We start from the raw sequence: 23,218 nt of genomic DNA, 5'->3' as shown, positions 1-23,218 counted from the left end.
TCTTCACAATCCTACACCACACAGTAATAAAAAATCACATTTCACAGATTAACTAACAATAATGACAATTAAAAAAAATACCTAGAAGAGAGCAGACTGAGCAGTGAGCACACAAGGGACAGGGCACGACGATTGGAGGGGCTGACGCGACTAAAGGGGAGGAGCGTGGTGGAACAGAACTGGCGCCGACTGGATAGTACTGCGCAAGGAAGGCAGGAGGCGAGATCAGTTGCAACAGCGACGATGGCAGTGCGATGGATGCAACTTCCAGAAGTTGCAACGGCAACCGTAGAAGGGCGGTGACTGGACGGAAGTGAGGGATGAGGGAGGAGATTGATGAGAGGAAGGAGATGAAGAATGAGACGGTGAGATAGACGAGGCATGAAGGTGCTGTTGAGTGTTTTGGACTTTGGTAGTTTAGTTAGATTTTCTCTTTCTAAACCAAACGGTGGGGTTTTGTACTTTTGAGAGAAATCGATTGGATCTCAGTTTGGTTTGACCGACCGAATGCGATTTTTGAAACTTTCGTTTAAAGTATCTTACCGATTCGTTGTTTCCACTTGGTCACGGTTCGATCTGTAACACCCTAACACACATAGTCTTATGCTTAAGTCATAAAGTTGAGGTGGCAAGATATTACGACCTCTAAAAAAAAATAATAATAATAATAGATAAAAGGAATTCATATCGAGGAGCCTGTGAAGAAAAGTTTAAAACAAAAATCGTAATGCTCACATGAACGGAAAACTTGTGTACGAAGAAAACTAAGGTTCGTAAACCTACATATATAGAAAGTAAGGGCAAAGAGTGAAGGGTACAAAATAACAAGCTCCTAACTCAGCCTGCGAAACTAAGGCTGGTCGGAGAGTATTTACATACACATATACATACCCCAAAATCCCAAAATACAAAGATAAACCCTATTTCTCTATAAACCTCTAAGAGGTACAAAATAAAGTAGCTGTTCGGAGAGTCAAGTACATATATAAACATAAATTGTACATCAAAATAACACCCAGAAAACCGCTCCGCTATAGGAGTCCAAATGCCTACTGGGAAGCTCCTTGACCTGCATTTGAAAAACAACAATATAGTATAGGGTGAGAACCAGAGGTTCTCAGCATGGTAAAGGTGTCACGCATATAAGATATAAGGTCCTGGAAATGCCAGAGGCAATCCTAAAACATCGACACTCAGATATAAAGTTTAAGGAACTAAAAACAGAAGCCATAAATAGGTGGTCGTCTAAAGGTTCTTAACCTAACCAAACTTAACCTGTACACTAATCTTTTTCACCTCTCCTCCGTCTCATATGATGAGTTGCACAGACAAATAAACAAAACAAGGCAAACACAAGTAGTCCACAAATAATACATATAGCAATTATAACAAATATCATATTATAATCACGTAGGCAATCCCATATAATTCACAAGCAAGCAAATCATACAATATGCACATGACGTTTGCCTGTCATATGGCTGTTGATATCAACTGTCGGTTACGTAGCCAACCCAACATGTCCTGGTTGATGACCATATGAAATTAACTATGGAAAGAATCCCAAGCTGACATGGGGGAGTCAACACCCTAAACTCAATGATAACCATGGGCAGGATCCCAAGCTGACATGGGGAGACAACACCCCAAGCTCGATATTATCCATGGGACGAATCCCAAGCTGACATGGGGAGAACAACACCCCAAGCTCAATATTAACTAATCATTTCTCATAAATATCATTTCACTCTCAATAATAATTCATAGCTCATCACATCTTCCTCGACCACTCATTACCTCATAAAAATCTTCCTTCATCTCCAAATTACCACAATACCCTAACTTCCTCCTATTATTAGGCTTATTAACAGGTTCTAGGGCCAAAGGAATGAAAATATAGGTTTAGGATGTCAAATTTGCTTTGAAAACACAAAATAATGATTTGCTGAAAATAGGGGTATGCGTACGCATACACATGTATGCATACGCATAGGCCTCTTTTTAGGCAAGACGCGTACACATGCATCTGTCCGCGTATGCATGTACGCTAGACAGAATTGAACGCATGCGTATGGCTCCTGTATGTATTCGTATAGGTACCAAACAGAATGTAATCAATGCGTATAAGGGTGTATGCGTACGCATGCAAGGCTTTCTAGCAAAAAAATTGGCTAAGTTTGAAATCTGCATATTTATCATTTAAAATCTCAAACTTTCGACGCGCATAATTTTTTTATTTTAAAACATTTTTCATCCATTCTTCGAACGGTATAAACTTTACAGACCTAATTTTCATATAAAATAAGTTTAAAACAATTTAAGGATCTAAAAGTCAAGTTATGCCTCGCCGAAATTTGGCTAAAAACTAATTTTTCACAAAACCTCAAAACCTCAATTTTCATTAAATCTCAACCTCAATTCAATTTACCATATCTATATCCATCAACACAACAACATACGATACCAAACTAACACTAAAATCTCCACACATCAATCATACTTTAATCTTATGCACATTCACACTTAAATGTCTCACCTTAACCAACAATGTTATTAACATTCATATATACATGATCAATATCACCAACTTGTCAACCACTCATCAATACACCATATAGCATTATATTTCCACTATAACTATGATCACCAACATATATTCAACTCATATCAACAATCATCATCACAAGCACTAATTATTCAACATGCTTAATCATTCCAACCTAACCTAAGGTTTTTTAGCCTAAGTTTTTACAGAACATTATATATAAATACGCGAAACCTAAACCATACCTTGGCCGATTTCCAAGTATTACCCAAGGCAACCCACAAGGCAAGAAGCAAGTCTTCTCACCACAATTCCAACTCTAGCACCAACCCAAGCTTCCACCAATCACCAATGTCCACAATTCAAACTCTTACACACACACACACACACATATATATATATATATCTCAATTCAATACCCAATACACAAACTCAAAGAATTAACTAGGATTGATGATCCTCACCTTATCCAAGCGTCACATAAGCAAAAGTGAATATTTTCCTCAAGTTATTTTAGCCTAAACATCAAGACATTGAATTTCAATAACCAGAAATCTAAATTTTTGAAAATTCAAGAGAATGAGAGGCTGATACAAGAGATGAGACTTACCTATGAAATTGTTTTGATGGAATCGTAGAGCTCGACGCGGTTAACACGTGGCCGCAAACGGTGTGGCAATCAGAGCTCCGGATAAAAAATTATTGGGATTTGATTATATGAGTGAAAGCTAGGGTTGTTACTTGTTCTTCCCCCTTCTTTGAATGTTTCCAGCGTGAATGAGGTTAGAGAGGAGAAAGGGGAGCTATGTTGGTAAAATATGGTTGGGTTTAATTGGGCTTTGGGCTATTTTGGGCCCAGTTTAACAAGTTCGGCCTGTTCGACTTAATTTTGGATTAAATTCTTTAAAATTAGTGTCAAATTTCTCGTTTTAATTAGTTGTATCCTAATTTAATATAAGATTTACATTTCTAATTTTTCTTATTAAAATTTAATTTATTAATTAATTATTTACTAATTTAACGAAATTTACACGATCGGCCGGTTTAATCTGATTTTTAGGATCTTGTATTATAGTAATAGCTAAAAGAGAATATCTGTGTATTTATACAAATTAACTTACCTCTTTATTTTATAATTCATCATATATATATATATATATATAATGTTTAATATTGTTGACAATAATAATAATAAAAATAATAATTTATTAATTCAGTTATGAAGTATACTTGAAACTTAACATGTGTTTAATTATTCATGTACTTAATTTAACAATATTTTTCTATTGATACTTTAAATATTTCTAATAGTATGTTTGATAATTTAGTTTTCATGTTAATACATATACTAAAATGGCTCAAAAAATAAAAAGAATTGAACTTTCGAAACACAGATAAACAAACTAAACACTAGTTTGACACTAATGTTTTGCCAATGAATCAATATGCTTTTTCTTTAGTTTGTTAAAAGAGAAATAATTTAAACATACAATTAATTAATAATAATTATATTTTTATACAGATTTTAGAAGTATTTTGTATATAAATAGTCTTTTTATATGGATAAATTTTGTATATAAATTTTTAAATGTGTTTCTAATTAAAAAATTTGAAAAAATAAATAAAAATTTAATAACATTTATAAATAAGTAATCCTCAAATAATATTAGTCAATTTTTATATTGATTTTGTTCACATAATAACAATTTATTTTTTTAATCTTAATTTTTTTAATTTAAATTCATTTATTTTATATATTACACATGTTAAATAACTTAAAATATTTTGTTTTTTTATAATTTATTTTTAATTATTAATATTAAATTTATAATTTTAAAACTATATACTATTTAAAAGAACGTTTAAAATTTATTATTTTGTATTAGTAATATTATTAAAAATATTTTATTAATTTTTTTTAAAATAATATTTTTTTTTCTTTGGTTCATCAAATAATATGGCAACAAAAATATTTTACATAACTGGGTCTACTAAATAAATATTATATCTATTTATTTTTATATTGCATGCAAAATAAATAACTAATGTTTAAGAAAGTTAATTACATAATTTTATCTTAATAAATTATAATAAGGGAATAAAATGCAATGTAACATATATATTTATTTTTCATAAAAAAAATACTTTTAAATTATATCAATATAGAATGGTTTGTACATGATCAAGTCCTATTTTAAGTTTAATTAAGCTATTTTAATAGTTTATTGGCACAATACTTTAGGCGGTGTTGATCACCGGCAAAGCAACCCATGTCAACAGCAAACTGTTTCCTGTTGACCGCGGACCACATCAAAGACGTCGATAGGTAAAAGTGAACTTGGAACAATGCCCGGCCCACCTCGCCCAGCTGCAGCTAACATGGATAGGGTTTGATTGGTAAGACCACCAGGAGCAGACATGGCAGTGTTTCCCCCAGGACCAGAGGTAGGCTGGCCAATGTTTGAAGTTGAGCTACCAAGAAGTCCCTGTGGTTGTATATAACCAGTTTGTTTAGGTATGGAAGATAGAGGACCAGCTCGAGCTGGCCTGGTTGCAGCAGCCAGAGCATGCAAGGGAGCCGCAGTCAGCCGAATGCAATCCAAAAGCGATGAAACTTCAGCTCCATTTATGAAATCTTCTAGAAACTGTATAAAGTAAAAGCATAAAAAACATTCTGATCAAATGATATTGTTGTATCTACACAAAAATACAAATTCACATGTTTCTGAAACCAGTTACTTCATGTAAGTAACTGGTTTTTTTATCACCACTGAAATAGCAGAAAACAGATGCCATTTAAGCATTGCAAGTTAAAAAGAAAGGAAGCTGATAAATAAACTAATTTCAAGTATTTTCTAGTTCATACTTCATACTGCAAAAATCAGCCAACAAAGCACAAGAAAGATGCTCCACAATAATGTCACTCAATAAGTAGCATAAGTAACCAGAGCATGTAAGAAATCGACCAGCTGTAGTCAAAGGAAAGAAACAAACAAAATCAGTTCACGAAAAACAAACCTACCTTAGTATGGGGCCAAAGTTGGTCTGAAGATACATGCATTGTGCAACCCTCTTTACCAGATTCCCACTCAACAACAAAACGAGCAAGGACAGCTGAACCGAAGCTAAACCACAAGCTCATCAGTCCAACTGCCTCAATCTTGAATGCTTTTCTCATATGTTCTGTAACTTTCTCCGCAGTGTCTGAAGCAAACTTTGTACCCGATACTTTGGCATCAGAACTTGTCTCTTCTGACTTCTCATCAGCTCTTACCCCAAGCAATTGCCGCATGCCAAGGGCAAAAGTTCTTGCATTAGCAAGCCTTTGTATATCAGCCACTAGTTTCTTTATACTATCTACCTCAACTGACTGATAGCTCAAAACAACACCATCTGGATCATAATGTATGTGTGAATCAATGTCAGCCGTATTGGCGATTCGAACACCTGAGCCCCATGGTGTAGCACTGCTCCCTTTCTGAAGCTCCCATAAATCCCTGAAGTGCTGATCATTTATTTTAACATCCCAATGCATGCAACCAGGTCTGCCAAGTCGCAAGCATATATGTTGCCATGAATCACCTCTGGCAAATGGAAGTCGGAACCAAATGTTAGAGGATGCACTTCTTAAACCCACTTCTTCGACGTATGAGATATCTAATGAATCCATTTGGCTCGTCAGCCTAGCATGCTTAATGCAAAGTGAACAGTGCCGGACCACATGAAGCAGGGCTGCTATATAAATGCTAGATGGGGCATTCCCTTTATTTGCTTCTGCAATCAAACTTCCATAGCTGTATCCTTCAGCCCTAGATATCATTTCACTAGGTACAACCCCTTGTGGCAAAGACAGTTGAGAGCCAGATGAATCCAAAATCTTTCTCCTCTTGCAAATTGCTGAGTTGTTTTCAAGACCCTGAAGAGATGGAATCAAATTCAACATATCTGAAGCTGTTCTCTTCCGAGATCTTTTATCGTGTTTGGGTATAACATCTTCATTGCCTGTGGATTCCATTGCCTGGGCTGCAAAAAGTCATTTCGGCAGTGATGTGTGTTTTTAGGTAATATATATAACAGAATGCAAATACATTACACGATAAAGATGAAGAGAAGAAAGAAAGTATCTTACATACGGGAGTTGAAGCACATGAATTGGCTCCAGCAGCCTTGAGTGATTCAGCTTGAGGTCCATTAGGTTTGGAATTAGGTAAAGATATGCGAGAACTAGTTGGAAGAGGAGGAGATAATAGTCGAGATGACCGACTTTCACCTAAACCATCATTAGAGGAATCACTCAGTACTCTAAGTTGATCTTCATCCATTGCAGTTGAGGACACAATGTCAACTGAATGCGGAGATTTAAGAGAAGCCAGATCCTGTTCAGACTTTGAAACAAATAACCTTTTCCCAGCTGCGCTCCTTCCTTGTCCTGTGGAAATTGATCCAACAGAATTGGATTGAACTGGGCCCTTCACACTGCCTGATGAGAACATGGAATCACTATAGTGGTTTGTAACACCTGAAGGTTTTGTTATATTGTTAACCTGAGATATTTGCATGCCTCCTTCCCACTTTGGAGATGGGGTCCCAGCTTTTAGACTATGGAGATTCATTGGGACAGAACCATAATGTGAAGGTAGGGATCCATGATTTTGAACAGAGAATGGAGATGCAGAAGAACCTTTCTCGAGTCCAAACACTTCATCAACAAGTGATGAAAAACCTGAAGGATGACCTTTTGCATTCTGTATGGAACTCTCAAGTCGAATATCAGAAAGAAACTCACGTACAGATTCTTGATTTGGACAAGCAGCATTGGGCAAAAGAGAGTGTAATTTTCCCCAGTCAACCAGGCTTAAATTCATTTCATCTTTAAGTGCCTGCAGCTGTCCTATATCAATTCTTTTGACCCGCAGCACCTGATTAAGGACACCAAATAAAGTATCTTTTCCAGAAGAATCTGGCTGAGTCTCTAACAGCTTAAACAAAGGTTTAAAATCCTTATCAAGTTCCATCATCAGGAAATAAGAGCTCCCACAGTCTGGAAACGCCATAATTAGCATTGCTGAACCATTCAAAATGTTTTTGGGTACTTTTACTGTACTAAATCCATGCTCAAATACCTACAAGAATGTCCAATAAGCCAGTGGTCTTAGGTAAGTCATTTCTAATAACAACTTAAATTCAGTCCAAAATAGTTTGGGAATTTGTCTTTTTCTTATAACAATAAAAGGAATGAAAACAGGGAAATATACCTCTAGCCCTAAGACTCTTCCGATAGATGCAAACAAGTGCAATAAACTTTTGCTTCTCAAGCTTACAAATACATCAGCTGCAGTCATAGATCCCTGATTCAAAGCTTCTTCACATTCTAACAATGCTGAAGAAGCAACTATGTTTTGCGATGATTGAAGAAGGAAACGGCCATTTCTGAATAATATAACAGGGACATAAATTTGAGAAACTAAACTCAAATGCCTAAGATATTAGGAAAAAGCATCTTAGAAAAGTAAGGTACCTGATATTAACTCCAAGAGTAAAAAAACATGAGGCATAGGCACGCACACGCAACACCTCATACCCTTCAGATTCCTTGCTGAAGCATTTATCATCCTTCTACAGACAAAGGCAGCATCATCTTTTAAAATTTAATGAATGGTTGAATGGGAAAGAGGTAGGATATAATATTACAAGATTTGTAAAAGGGTATCACAAATTCTGCCACAAATTGTATCATAGCTAGCAAAATTTAAAGGCCAACTGTGTTTACTGGAAAATTAACTACATGTCAAAAGTGTTCAGCAGCAAAGTATTTACCAAGCAGCGGAAATTCCACACACACACACACACACACATACATACATACATACATAACAGACAGAAGATATCAGAATCTAGCTACAGATAGTCCATGCAAGAATGATGAGAAGTACTTATGGTGGCAAAATACGAAAATAGTCAAATATCCGTAATTTACAATATAGTTCTCGAAAGTTACAAGCATGTTAACAAAGGAAAACCCCAAATTGGGGTGATACCAAAGAAGAAGCATCAAACCACATATGCCAAAACCCAAAAGAAACAAAAAAAATTGCCTGATGTAGCATATCAAATTGATACTCCAAATGTTCCCTAACAAATGTACACTAACATGTTTATATTCAACATCAGGTCCACCCAAGTGAGACTGGAGTACAACATCATCCGCTGCTCGACAGACGTGGTTATTTTTTCCCAGTTCTCTTTTAATTTCCAGTAGACGAGTATACCGGTTGCAGCTAATAGCTCTTAACAGCAACCTCTCAACATCAATACAACTCTGGTCCAAGAAAAACTCTGCCTCCTTGCCTGTTAGTGGATCTATGACAAAATTGCTGTGTATGCACTTTATCTGAAGATCTGGCCCAGGTTCAATTTTTATGAATGGGCATGCACCTGAGTCAGACATGCCAGCATTTTTATTGAACTCCAGCCAGTATATGATTTTTAAACCAGGAGTTCGAGGACCGGATGAATCAGATTCCCTGTCCGGGTTCTGCATGGAACTGGAACCTGCCGCATGACCCATTCCACCGTCGGATATGAGCTCAAATCGAATTGCATCTTTCCATCTTCCCTGTCGAAGAGCTTGCACTTGCCTGATGACAGTATCCACGACAAGTGAAACACATAGATCGTGAAGAACTGAGTACAATATTGAAAATGGATTTTCTGCCGCCGCCATTCGTCTCTCTAGATCATCCCCGAGAACATGGCGCCGCATTAATTCCAGTTTGATAGGTTTATTCTTCTCACCAACAAGCTGCTCCAAATGTAATATCCTCCACATGGACAAGTGTCCCCTGTAACCAAGAGTCACTAAAACCTTAAACTCTCCATCCACCTTAATCAATGCCGTACCATCGGAAACTTTTATCTCGGAAATTTCCTTCGGAAGAGAAACTTCTAGCAATTTCGACCGCACAAGCGCGTCCAGCTTCTTCAAAGCAGGCTTTTGCTGTTCTTCATTCAAGGTATACTGAGTACCAACATCCTCTATACATTTAGGCAACCGCTGGTAACTCCCCGTCAAGAGAACGTCAATGGCAGAGGGCACATCATAAACCGGAGCACGGGCTTGCTGAAGCCCCTCGTGTATAAAAAACAAAGAATCCGCAGCTTGAGTAAAACACATATCGTGATTTGAAACAGTCGAAGCCAGCTGGTGGCAGCGCTTTATCAAAGGAACCTACAAAGCAAAAAAAACCTATAAGCACATCCCATCCAACAAAGAAAGAAAGAAAGAAAAAACTTCCTTTCCCTGATTTATGACAGCTTTTAGTTTTCAGCTCAACCAGTGCCCCAAACCACCCCGTAATTCTATTCATTATCGATTATGTATCTCCCAAATACACAAAGTTTTGGAATTTGTAGAGACCAATGGATTGAATGAAGAGTAGTGCTATGCAAGAAAAAATAGCAAGATTTGATTTTTGGCGGGGTAACCTGTTGGCACCACTTGGAGAGCACATTGAGGCGGATCATGCGCTGCTGGGTCTTGCTGAGGAACTTGAGGATACTGATCTTCTTGTCTGTATCGGACAATTCGGTGGACCTGCATTTCTCAACCAGTTCTTTCGAGTTGCCGTATGAATCTTGGGCAGCTCGAAAAACCAGGGTGGACAGCTCCACCGTCTGTTGCCCTAACTCCGCAGCCATGTCTGTCTCTCAATCCTCAGAAATTAGGAATCTATTCCGTTCGTCGCATTAAATAGCTTCGGAAGCAGGTATGAGTAGGAAGCAGAATAAGGCTTTCCCTTTCTCTCTATCTTGGTATGGTCAATTATAAAGAGATTCTATTGTAGCCGTTAGGATGGAAACCGTATGGAGGAAGTTGGAGGCGGCTCGCAGAGGTAGTGTCAGACACCGTTGGAAACTAGAGATGGCTTGTGCGGAAAACGGGCGACTTTGTGTCTTTGGGTTGGATATTTTTCGTAAAGGGAGGTAAAAAAATTGGGAACAGTATAGACCTGAAACTCAACTCTCCTTGTAACAATAATTTTCTTTCAAATATTTTCAACAATAAAAGAATTGTTTAGTATAGGTATTGTACCATCTTCTTATTAGGTAAAACATAGGTGTTTTTGTCAACATGAGTATTTAGTATTTTAAAATTGATAACAGTTCAGCAGCCTAGTAAAAAGAAAAATTTTTTTTTTGCCATTATTATGTTAATTCAGTTAAAAAATTATATAATTGACTAAAATAACTTTTTTTTATTTTGATCTAAAATATGTATTTAAAAAATAAAATTTCAATAAAAAATTTATCGAAGTTTTATTTATCTTTTTAAGAATCATTATCACTAATAATTAATAAAAATAATCAGATATATAAAAATTATTAAAAAATTGTTTAAATTTATCATCAAAATTAAACATTTTCATGTGATTTTAAATTTAAATTAGAAGATAATGCACTTAAAAAACGAACGTATCTAATTTAAAATTTAAAAAGATAAAAATATTAATTTTAGTAAATTTTTAATAGCCAATAAACAACTTTTTAAAATATAGTCGTAACTAATTCTATATTTATTGGATTTGAATAATTTTTGGTTATATGAAAATATAAGAAAATTGACTTTATTCTTTGAACAACATTACATCAGTATTGTTTTTATTTGGTTTAATTACTTTACTAGGCCCTATAATTTTACTAAATTTATGATTAACTCTATATATTTCTTTTTTCTTTTAGTTTAGTCCTTATATTACTTTTAATTTTGTAATTAAGTCCTTGATAATGTAAAAAATATTAGAGTTAACTGAATATTCGCAAAGTTAAGGTATCCAAAATTAAGAATCTTATTAGATCACTGACTACGTATTTTTTGAGAGAAATATTTTGTTATTTTTAACATTTTTAATATGAAAAGAATCCAATTACAAAATTAAAAGTAGTGTAAAGACTCAATTGAAAATAAAAAAATTTAGACACCTAATTGTAAATTTGGTGAAATTATAGGGATTAATAGAATAATTAAACTTTTTTATTTTAAAATTCAGAATGACTGAAAATAGATACGATAACACCATATGAATCTGTTAATTTTTTTTGTGACTGAAATAAAATAAACAAAAAAAACAAAACAAACAAAACAAGGAACTGCTTAAATAGGTGAAAAAAGCTCCACATGCGAAAGTTAATTTTTATTTGACATGAATAAAATTTGTCATTGTTTTTGTCTTTATAATTTAGTATATTTATTTTTTATGTTTGTATCACTGGATCCACTTATATTTTTTAATTAAAGATGTTATTTTATATTCTTTTAAAAAATTAATATATAATTTTATTAATAATAAATTTTTAAATATTGACTAAAAATAAATTTTTTTAAATTAAAAGAATTTAATTGTTAAAATTAAATAAAAATCATTAAAACTTAAAAATAAAAATAAATATGAAAAGTAAAAACCTAATTCTAAGTAAAAATCACTCTCTATGCTCTCCTCTCATCTCCTCCCACAGTTTCTCAAGTGCTCAACAATGGAGCTCCTGGAGGAAGAGCCTGCGCCGTTAGCAATGCCTCGTCTCTGCCACTCCTTCGCACTGGCATCTACCAGCGCCGTCCTCTTCTGCGTCGCCGTTCGTGTTCGTCATCTCCTCTACGTCGTCGTCGGTTCCTGCTCCGTCATCCACGGTGTTGCTCCTCTGCGTCATCGCCGCTCGTGCTCGTCTGCCATCGCATCCTCTGCGTCGCCGTTCCTGCTCGTGCTGCTCCTCTGCTTCTGCTACCCTGGTCCCTGGTCCTCTGTCTCTGCTACCCTGGTTCATTTCGGCCGTTCTCCTTCCTCCACGGTGGTTCATCTCTGCTGCTCGTCCCTTGGTTGCTGGTTTTTTATCTGCTGATGGTAAAGATTATTTGAATATTGTTGCCTATAATATTGTTCTTTAATACTCTTGTTGTCTATTAACGTATTGTTCTTTTGTGATTTTGTCCATGATTATGTGTTATCAACTGATTTTAGGGATAAACTTACAAATGTTGTTCTTGTTATTATTGTTATATATAAACCTACTGAGTTCCATATGTGGCTGAAAGAAAAGAAAAAGAGGTATGTGAGTCTCAATTTTGGATAATTTTAATCCTTATTATTTGGGGTTTTAACACTGAGTTATGTTATATTTTAACTCATATAATTGAACTCATAATTGCTGTTGTATGTGATTATACATACACTCAGTAGGTATTGAAATCTAGAGCTTTTGAAATGATTTGAACAAAATGAATGGGAGTGAAACTAGAAAAGGATAATGGTGTGTGGGCTTCTTTATTTGAGAATTCTTTTTGTAGGTAAGGATAAGGAAATATTAAGTTTAGTTGTTTGAAAGCTTAAAGGTTAATGAGAAAATTTTAACGAATATGAAGAAAGTGTTTCAACTAATTCACTATTATGTTCTGTTTTCCTAAAATGTGACCAGTCCAACTAACTCTGATTATAGTTCTTTGTGCAATTGTTTTTCTACTGCAGGACCCTTGTCCCATTATTTCATATATGCAAGACATTAATTACTATCTAACTGGACCACTGCAAGATTGGATATCTAAACCAGAAGATTTTATGTAAGTTGTCTTCCAAATGCTAATACACTATTCTTTGAATTAAATTTATCAATTTATTTTTTTCATGTTAATTATAGTTTCTTTTCTTCTTTGAGTGAATATAGTGAACACTTGCAAATTTTATAGGTGCTTCTTCTTTCAAAATTTGAATTGTACTCAAAGGTTCTTCTCGCAGTGCTGTCATCATTGCGGTTGGCAGCGCAGTACTAAGACTGTCCAGTTTATTTGTTTATTCATTGATTTATTTTCTTCGTTATTCTTAATACTCCTCATTGGTCTATTTCAATGATATTCCATCATTACCATAAGGAAAATAATGTTCTGAGAATATCTTTTCATGTTTGTCTATGAATTATTCTACAACTTTTTTGAAGCATGCTCAAGTTATATTTAGCTTTAGTACTTAGAGAAAATTTAATTAGTTGAATTCATAGGTTACAAAAGAGCTAAAGCCAAATGAAGTATTGTTACTATTATTATATTTTTATTAAGGTTCAAGTGCCTGGTATCTTGGTATTTACTTTGAAATGCGGGTTGTTTTATTTCTGCTTGGTGTTTTGATCAGGCAAATCAGAGCAGAGGTCTTTACTCCCTTTGTTAGATCATCCAGAGAAAGCTGAGCTTGAGTCAGTACCTGACTGCTCAGATTCAACTGTCAAAACTAAACTCCAGTGCATCATGCTAATCCAAACTGATCTTTGGTAATAATTTTGTTGTTGGTTGTTTGAACACTTATCTTTATCTTTAAAAAAATTGTTTTGGAAGTGCTATTATTTTAATTAGTTCTGTTTTAGAATTAGGTATATATAGTAGTTATTCTTTGAGATTGTGGGGGATGGTGCTAGACTTTTATAGTTAGTGGAAGTCATAGTGAATTTATATGCTTGAATTAAATATGCCACTCCTATCCTTTGAGATTATAGGGAATGATGCTAGACTTTTATAGTAAGTTATAACTTATAAACATGCTTGCATTGCATAAGTAATGTACTTTTTGCTAAATGAAAATATGCTAGAGGAATTGTTTGGTATTTATACTAAAACAGCAAGCATAGTTATTCTATGTTTTGCTTTCTTCACTTGACATATTCTTATAAAATTTTGCTTATTCGTGCTACTGCAGGATCTTGCTCCTGAACGTGCCTTTGCTGATGTTGTTCTTTGCAATTTGGTTCTCCATCTGATGATCATAAACTTTCTCAGTTAAATTGAGTTTATTTGCCTCCAATTGAACCCCAAGGCTTAAAATGAAAAGTAGAATACAAGAATCTTGCTTTTGTTATAGTATTTGTAGACTCAATGACATTATGAGTCCTTGTTTAAATATATTTCCGTCTTTGGATTCTGAATGTACATAGGTTTGTTTTCCTCCTCATGTAAATGGAATAAGGGTTATCGGGTTATCGGTCGCTATTTCTGTAATTTTTTGTAGTGATATATCAATTAATTTTAAAAAAATTGTTGTAAAATAAATGTTGTGCTTTTGTAACTAAAGGAATGAAAGTTGTTACAAAATCAAGTTATATTTTGCAACAAAATTTTGTGATAGGAAAAATTATATTGTTACGAAAAATATCTCATTGGATAAAATTTGTTATCGCTTTTGTAATATATTTCTGCTTTTGTATTAAAAATTTGTTACAAAATATTACTTTGTACAGTAACCGTTTCATTTTTTGTTACAAAATTTTTTTGTAACGAAACATACTGCAAGAGTCATTTTTCAGATTTTTTGTATTTTTTGTAACAATTTTTTTTGTTACAAGTTACAACTGCTCCTTTTTCTTGTAGTGATGAGGCGGTGAGATAGACGAGGCATGAGAGTGCTGTTGAGCGTTTTGGACTTTGGTAGTTTAGTTAGATTTTCTCGAGAGTGCTGTTGAGCGTTTTGGACTTTGGTAGTTTAGTTAGATTTTCTCTTCTCTAAACCAAACAATGGGGTTTTGGACTTTTGAGAAAAATTGACCAGATCCGAGTGCGATTTTTTAAACTTAAGTTTATAGTATCTAACCGATTCGTTGTTTCCACCTGGCTACGGTTTGATCAGCTGATTTAAACTGATTTTTAGGATCTTGTATTATGGTAATAGCTAAAAGAGAATATCTGTATATTTATACAAATTAATTTACCTCTTTATCTTATAGTTCATCCTATATATACACAATGTTTAATATTGTTGACAATAATAATAATTATAATAAAAATAATAATTTATTAATTCAGTTATGAAATATATTTGGAACTTAACATATGTTTAATTATTCATGTACTTAATTTAACAATATTTTTTTATTGATACTTTAAATATTTCTAATAGTATATTTGATAATTTAGTTTTCATGGTAATACATATATTAAAATGGCTTAAAAAATAAAAAGGACTGAAATGGTAGTTTATTTCAATGTTTGTTTTCGAAACGCAGATAAACAAATTACATAAACACTATTTTGACACTAATGTTTTGCCAGTGAATCAATATGCTTTTTCTTTAGTTTGTTAAAAGAGAAATAATTTAAACATACAATTAATTAATAATAATTATATTTTTATACAGATTGTAGAAGTATTTCGTATATAAATAGTGTTTTTTTTTTGGTGACTATATAAATAGTGTTTTCATATGGATGAATTTTGTATATAAATTTTTAAATTTGCTTCTAATTAAATAGAATTGAGAAAATAAATAAATTTAATAACATTTATAAATAAGTAATCTTCAAATAATATTAGTCAATTTTTATATTGATTTTGTTCACATAATAACAACTTATTTTTTTAATTTTTTTATATTTAAATTTAATTATTCTATATATTTTACATGTTAAATAACTTAAAATATTTTATTTTTTATAATTTATTTTTAGTTATTAATATTAAATTTATAATTCTAAAACTAAAAATAAAAAATTAATTTTTTAAACTCAATAGAAAAATGGTAGAACGGTGTTGAGCTACTAGTAAAAAGATAAAGCCAATTAAGGATCCGTTTGGAAAATTTCAAAAGTAATTTTTCTAAACGTTAACTTATGAAAAATGGTAGTATTAATGTCTAATACAATTTTCAAAACCAAATTGCAGTTTCTAAAATGCTACTTAGAAGCTTATAGAAAAGTTAAAAAAAATGACTTCTCTCATAATACTACTACTTTTTTTTATCACATTTCTTTAAAATAAGCACTTTTAAGACTAAAAATTCAAATACAAAATAACTTATTTATAAACTACTTTTAATATAAATATTTATTGTTTAAGCTAATTTTTTAAAAGTATCTTAAGCTGTTTACCTAAACTGAGCCTAAGTGTGTTACATATCTAATTAATCTGTAAAAAAAAAGCTAATAAATAAAAATTTAAAAATTAGTATTAATTTTTTTTCCATACAATACATTTGTTTATCAAAACCATTTTTCATAAAATCTATATTTTAAATATTTTAAATATTTATCTTTTATATACTCATATGTATGATAAGGTAGGTTAGATTAAATAATCTATATTGTATGACTCCAATTTATATATGTCATATTTTATGATGGATCAAATCCTAACCAAATAGAAAATAAACTTAAATATTCATGTAATATTTTATCATATATCGATAATATTTTAATTGTTCTTGCAAAAAAAAGAAATCTAATAAAAAAATTTATATAAAAAAGTATTGATATATTTTCTTAATTACAAATTTTTTTATTAAAATATGTTACTTTACTATATTTTAAATATATTACTTGGAATACTTATATTATTTTAAATAATATATACTATTTAAAATTTATTATTTGTATTATTAAATTATTAAAAATATATTATTAGCTTTTCTTAAAATAACATTTTCTTTTCTTTGATTTATCAAATAATATGACAACAAAAATATTTTACATAACTGGATCTACTAAATAAATATTATATTCATTTATTTCTATATTGCATGCAAAATAAATAACTAATGTTTAAAAAAGTTAATTACATAATTATATCTTAATAAATTATAATAAAGGAATAAAATGCAATGTTACATTTATATTTGTTTTTCATACAACAAAAAATATTTTTAAATATATATTAAATAGAATAATTATCCATTAAACTCATTTTTATGCAAATAATAATTTTTCTTAATTTTATATCTGTAATATTTTATACTAATTAATTTCAAATTTTAATTACTTTTTGAATAACTAATAAAACAGTAATACAAATAATTGTATAAATATAATTTTATTTTAATTTTTTATTTTGTTACCATTTACGTTAACATCGAGGATAATTTGAAATAAAAGATAATAGAATTGTGGTAACTATCATTTATTACGTGCTTTGACTGCACTCTCTTCTTTGTTAAGAGTGTACTAATTTTTGGCGGGGTAATCTGTTGGCATCACTCGGAGAGCACTAATTTTTGTTCCAATTGTTCCAATTAGAGCGAGCAAGGAAGCAAGAAGCAGGTATGAGTAGGAAGCAGAATAGGGCTTATATGGTTTCGTCGGACTAATAGTTTAGGAAGCGGTTCTGGTATTCGTTGTACTTGAGCGAAACTTCGATGTTCCGTTAGTCTCTATCATTCAAATGTAATATAAATAATGTAAATGATTAAGATCATCAAAATTGTGCTTGAGTGAAGATAAAAAAAAGACTGTGCAGAAGCTTGGATAGATAAAAAGATTTGTCTTTACTGATCATATACACTGATAGATAGGTATGCACTGTGCAGAAGCTCAGTCTTCAGTCAAGTCGTGGTGCTACTTTCAACTGAGTTGGGAAGTTTTTAAGCTTGGTCTCCTGACTCTCCTCTCACCAAATTTCAATTCGATTCTTTCTTCCTTTCTCTTGCATGTGACCTTGCCTTTCTTATACCTTTCACGTATTTTTGTTAAAAATAAATATTTTAAATTAATATTAAAAAAAAACAATTACTAAAACTTTAATTATATATTTTTATTTAATATAAAAATTTAATTATAAATTTTAAAATTATACTTTTTTATTAGAAAATAAAAAACTACAAAACTAATAAAATAATTAATAATTTACTTGCTTATGTGCTTTAAATTCCTTTTTTTGTTTTTTTTTCTAGTATCCATATAGTTCTAGCTTTTCTAAGGTTAGATAATTTAAAATTTTCAAGTTTAAACTAAGGCTCTATTTGATTAATATGATTCTATTTATTATTAAATTTTTTCATTTGAAATTTGAATTCCTCATTTTTTTTCTTAACTTGTTTTTGAAGTTGTTTATTATTTAAAATTAAAATTTAAACTTTGATAAGGATAATAGATGTTACAATCAACTTAATAAATATTAATATAACGTGTTTGTTAATATACTTTTTCATAAGTAAATATATAATAATAATTATTGGATCAATTAATATGGTAAATATTTTATATTTAAATTGAAAATTTTAAATTCAAATTTTATAAACATTTTTTATAAATTATATATGATGAAACATAATTTTAAAAAAATAAAATTACATATAAAACATTTTCCCAATCTTGATTATATATAATACACTAGTATACTAACATATGTTTAATATTTTATTTCTTAAAATTAATGATGCATGATACTAATAAAGGTAAAATTAATCAAAATATTTTTTTTTAATCGTGGATAAAAATTCTGCATAATCAGTACCGAATGTTATTTCCTTTTCTTTTAGTAATTAGTTATTCCCTCTCCCATCTCTTCTGCGTCTCCATCCCAATTTGAAGAATTAATTAGGGTTTAGTGCATAATAAAAATTTTTAGTGTTACTGGATTTGAATGCAGAATCATTTTAAGTTTGAGAAAAGAAATAGATATGAAAAATGAATATGAGTATATACTTAAAGGTGCATTTTATACACAAAATCATAAACCATGATATGATGAATGCTGCAAGAATTCCACTAGCTTACAGCATGGTATGATAAATGCTGCAAGAATCCTGCTAGCTTAGAGCTGAATTCTTCGCTCCTTCACTATTAAGCCAAGAGTTTATAAATTGTTTACGGTCAGGGGAGCACTTGATAATTTTCCAATAGCTTATGAAAAAATTATCCCAAAAGATAAAATACGCCGCCTTACAACGAATTTATGAAGAAAGTATAATCCGTGAGTAAATGCAGCAATTTATAAACGTGATTCCTTGTGTTGTATATTATCCTGATTGACATGATTACGATTTAGAGTGGGCAAATATAATATCTTTGTTCGGGGCAAATATAATATCTTTGTTCGGGTGTCAATAAATTGATAAAATAAAATTTTTAATAGTAAAAATAAAAATATTAAAAAAATAAAAAATATATATTTTTTAAAAAGTTACATTTACATTTTTTTTTAAAAGATTTTTTTAAATAAAAAAATATTTTTATATAATAAATTAATAAAAAATATTTTTATCTTATTTTATCTAAATATAATTGATAAATAAAAAATCATTTTATACGAGATATTCAAACATAAAATCACTTTTATTTTTGTAAAAAAAAATTTTAGAAAAATATAATTAAAAAAAATTTCGAGAATGATGCCAAAACAATGGCTCATTTTTAAGGTAGCGTTTGTTTTGAGGGACTGAGACAGAAATTGGGATACTAAAATTTACTGACTTAGTATCATGTTTGTTGATTCAGGTACTAAAATTTGTGTCTTTGTATCTAAAATTTCAGTATTTCAGTATCTCCAAAAAGTAATGACATAGAGAACTGAAATTTTTAGAGACAAAGACTTAAACTTTAATAACATAATGATACAAATTTTTGTCTTATATAAATTTAATTAAAAAATATATATATACTCATGTAAAAAGCAAACAATATATAATAATTTTATTTTGTGTGAAATAAAATTATAATATTAAATATGAACACAATGATACAAGATTCTATATTATATAAATTTAATTTTAAAAAATATATATACTCACGTAAATAGTAAACAAATATATAATAATTTTATTTTGTGTGAAACCAAATTATAATATTAAATATAAACATAATAATAAAAAAATTTGTATTATATAAATTTAATTAAAAAACATATATATTTAGATAAAAAACAAACAAATATAATAATAATAATAATAATAATAATAATAATAATAATAATAATAATAATAATAATAATAATAATAATCTCATTAGTTATTTATCTGAAAGTAAATGTAGCTTCTCAGATGTAAATAAAATTATTAGATTGCGTTTAAATGATAGACTAATACTGAAAGAGATTAAAAGATAAAAATTGAATGACGATAGAAACTACATAATTCTCTTTATTGTATTTAATGTAAAGTGTATAATATTGAGTTATGTCTCAATATTTTTTATATTTAAGATATTGAAATTAAACAAACAAAAATAGTTAACTATATTTTTTTCTAAAGAGATATTTTAATATTTTAAAATTATAATATAAAATTTTAAACATAATTAAACACCCTTAATTTTAAAGGAGCATTTTATTATTTCCAAGATTAATTTTAAAAGACTATTTTAATATCTTAAAAATTAAACATAAGAGTATTTTAATGTTTTTAATATTATTTTAAATTTTTAATTCCTAATAGAATTAAATCATATAAATTGGTTCTTTTAAAATTACTTTAGTATTGTATTTTTATAAAAATTAATTACAAGGGTATTTTAGTGTTTATTTAAAGTTTAAATTTATAATTTTTAATATAATTAAAAATATTTATTTTCAAAGAGTATTTTAATCTTTATTCCAAAAAGATATTTAATTTTTTTAAGATTAATTTCATTTTAATATTAAATTAATATTTTTAATTTTTAATGCAATCAAAGAATTTTAAATAATTCTATAAGTGTAATTTAGTATTTTTAAATTAATATGTAAAATATATTTTAGCATTTTAAAGAGTAAATAGTTAAATTAATTTTTGAAAGATCACTCATTCTCTAATTTAATTTTTGAAGGATTTTTTTAATTAAATTCGTCATTTAAAGATTTTAAATTGATTATGTTCGTTATTTTGTCACTTTCATTGTTAAAGGTATCAGAGTTTGTTGACGTAGTACGTTAAATAACATAACAACACATACATATTAGTTCTAATTCACTACAACATTTTGGGTCTTTGATCACGATATTTTATTGTGACAAAAAAAATTACGGTCACGGTTTTTTAGAAAAAGGGTGACCATAGAGTACCTATGGTCACGGATTTTAAAAAAATGGTAGCCTAAAAGGCTCTATGGTCACAGTTTATGGGGTGACCAAAAAGGGTCTATGATTATGATTTTTTATAAAAGGGTGACTTAAAGGTATCTATGGTCATGGTTTTTTGGAGTAATCTAAAGAGGTATATGGTCACGGTTTTGGGGGTGATCTTAAATGGTCTATAGTCACGATTTTTTAAAAAAGATTGACCTAAAAGGGTCTATGATCACGGTTTTGAGGGGTGACCTAAAGAGGTCTATAGTCACGGTTTTGGAAGTGACCTAAACTGGTGTATGGTCACGGTTTTTCATTGTAACCAAAAGACATTTATGGATACGATTTTGAAGGGTAACCTAAAAGAATATATGGTCACAGTTTTATGAAAGGGTGACCTAAAGGGTTTTACGATTACGGTTTTTTAGAGTGATCTAAAAGAATGTATGGTTACGATTTTAGGAGGTGACTTTAAATAGTCTATGATTACAATTTTTTAGAAAGGATGACCTAAAAAAACTTATAATAGAATGACTTAAAAGGGTCTATAGTCATGATTTTGGAAATAACCTAAAATGATCTATTATCACAGATTTTTCACATTGATAAAATAAAATTTCTAACAAAGTAATATAATTTTATTAATTTCATTATAATTATAATTTTTAAACATAATTTTTTTTTTTCACGACAACAAAAAATTGAACTAACACAGAAGGTTACCCCAAGTCCAATTCAAAAACTTCAGTAATTGGCCTAACACAAAAAATTTCATTAAATATTAAGTAAAACTATTAAACTAATTTAAACGAGACACAAATTTTGAAACTTTCTACTTGTGTCCGTAACTTTTTTATAATAATTTAGATAGTGGGCTTGTGAATAATAATTTGTTCATCAATATAGATTTTATTATTATAAATAAAATTTAATTTTATTTTAACACCTCAAATTTATATATGTGAAAATGTTTTATCATCTACATAATAACATTGACCTTATTTGTATTTAATTCGCAATTTGCATATATAATTTGATTCACAAAATCATCGAATCAAATCTGATATAATCCATAATCAATTAAGATTGAATCACAAATTTAATATTTGTATAATTATATCTGCAGATATACAAATGCACAAAATAAACACTTAAAACATTAATTCCTCTCATCCTTTGGCTATGCTGGCAGTGTCCTCAACCCCTCACTCACTTTTGACTATCCTCTCCTCATCATCACCGCCATGTTGAAGGTGATTCACCTACCTCGCTCATCCTCTGTGCCGCCAACTCACCACCACCATTCAGTCTTCTCTTCCTCAGTTCATGAAATAATTTTATTAAAATTTTAATTTTTATTTTAAAAATTTTTAGTTTTATATATTTCAATTTTTTAAAAGTGATACTAAAAAATTAAAATTTTATATCTTGAAATTAAAATTTTAATTTTAATTTTTAAATATCAAATAAATTTCAATCTCTGCTTCCAAATGTTACGTAAAATTTTTTTGTTAAAAATCGTTCCAAACATTAAATTTTATTTTAAAATCGTCTTACCTTTACTTTTTGGATAAAAATACTTTCCTTTCCCAATTTTTCAAACATACACACCCTCTTTCTCTACATTGCTGATACAACTCCTTTGCTCACTCTCGCTCTCTCCGCCTCTTTCTAATACGGAAATAAAGAATAAACAAAAAGATAATAAATAAAATTGAATAAAAAAATTTATTGAAATTGAAATAGAAAATAAAAAAAATAAGTTGAAATTGAATAAAAAAAATTATTTTATCTTTTACCTAATCTCTTGAAACAATAAAAAAGAGACTTCTCGTTCTAACTTGTGTACATCATAATTTGAAAATTGAATTGAAAAAATTCACTCAACCTTCTACCC

General features: G+C 30.1%; 1 protein-coding gene, 1 long non-coding RNA gene and 1 pseudogene across 2 annotated transcripts; 1 reads left to right on the top strand and 2 right to left on the bottom strand.

Moving 5' to 3' along the window:
- Positions 1 to 748: 748 nt before the first annotated feature.
- LOC112695420 (uncharacterized) lies at positions 749 to 3,330 on the bottom strand. Its single transcript, XR_003150388.3, has 4 exons — positions 3,156 to 3,330; positions 3,010 to 3,063; positions 2,791 to 2,914; positions 749 to 1,069 (listed from the first exon to the last, which is right to left on the bottom strand). It is a non-coding gene; the product is annotated as an uncharacterized lncRNA (long non-coding RNA).
- Positions 3,331 to 4,667: 1,337 nt separating this feature from the next.
- On the bottom strand, positions 4,668 to 10,581 carry LOC112695419 (mediator of RNA polymerase II transcription subunit 14-like; annotated as a pseudogene).
- Positions 10,398 to 14,669, top strand: LOC112805186 (uncharacterized). Its single transcript, XM_025847591.2, has 5 exons — positions 10,398 to 10,437; positions 12,017 to 12,441; positions 13,063 to 13,154; positions 13,720 to 13,855; positions 14,278 to 14,669. Exons 1-4 carry the CDS (start codon positions 10,398 to 10,400, stop codon positions 13,772 to 13,774), a joined length of 612 nt encoding a protein of 203 aa, XP_025703376.1. The 3' UTR covers positions 13,775 to 13,855; positions 14,278 to 14,669.
- Positions 14,670 to 23,218: the final 8,549 nt, after the last annotated feature.

This window comes from Arachis hypogaea, chromosome 6, assembly GCF_003086295.3.
Source record: "Arachis hypogaea cultivar Tifrunner chromosome 6, arahy.Tifrunner.gnm2.J5K5, whole genome shotgun sequence".
NCBI lineage: Eukaryota > Viridiplantae > Streptophyta > Magnoliopsida > Fabales > Fabaceae > Arachis > Arachis hypogaea.
Note: the sequence above shows the minus strand (reverse complement) of the source record. Positions and strands in the feature narration are given on the sequence as shown.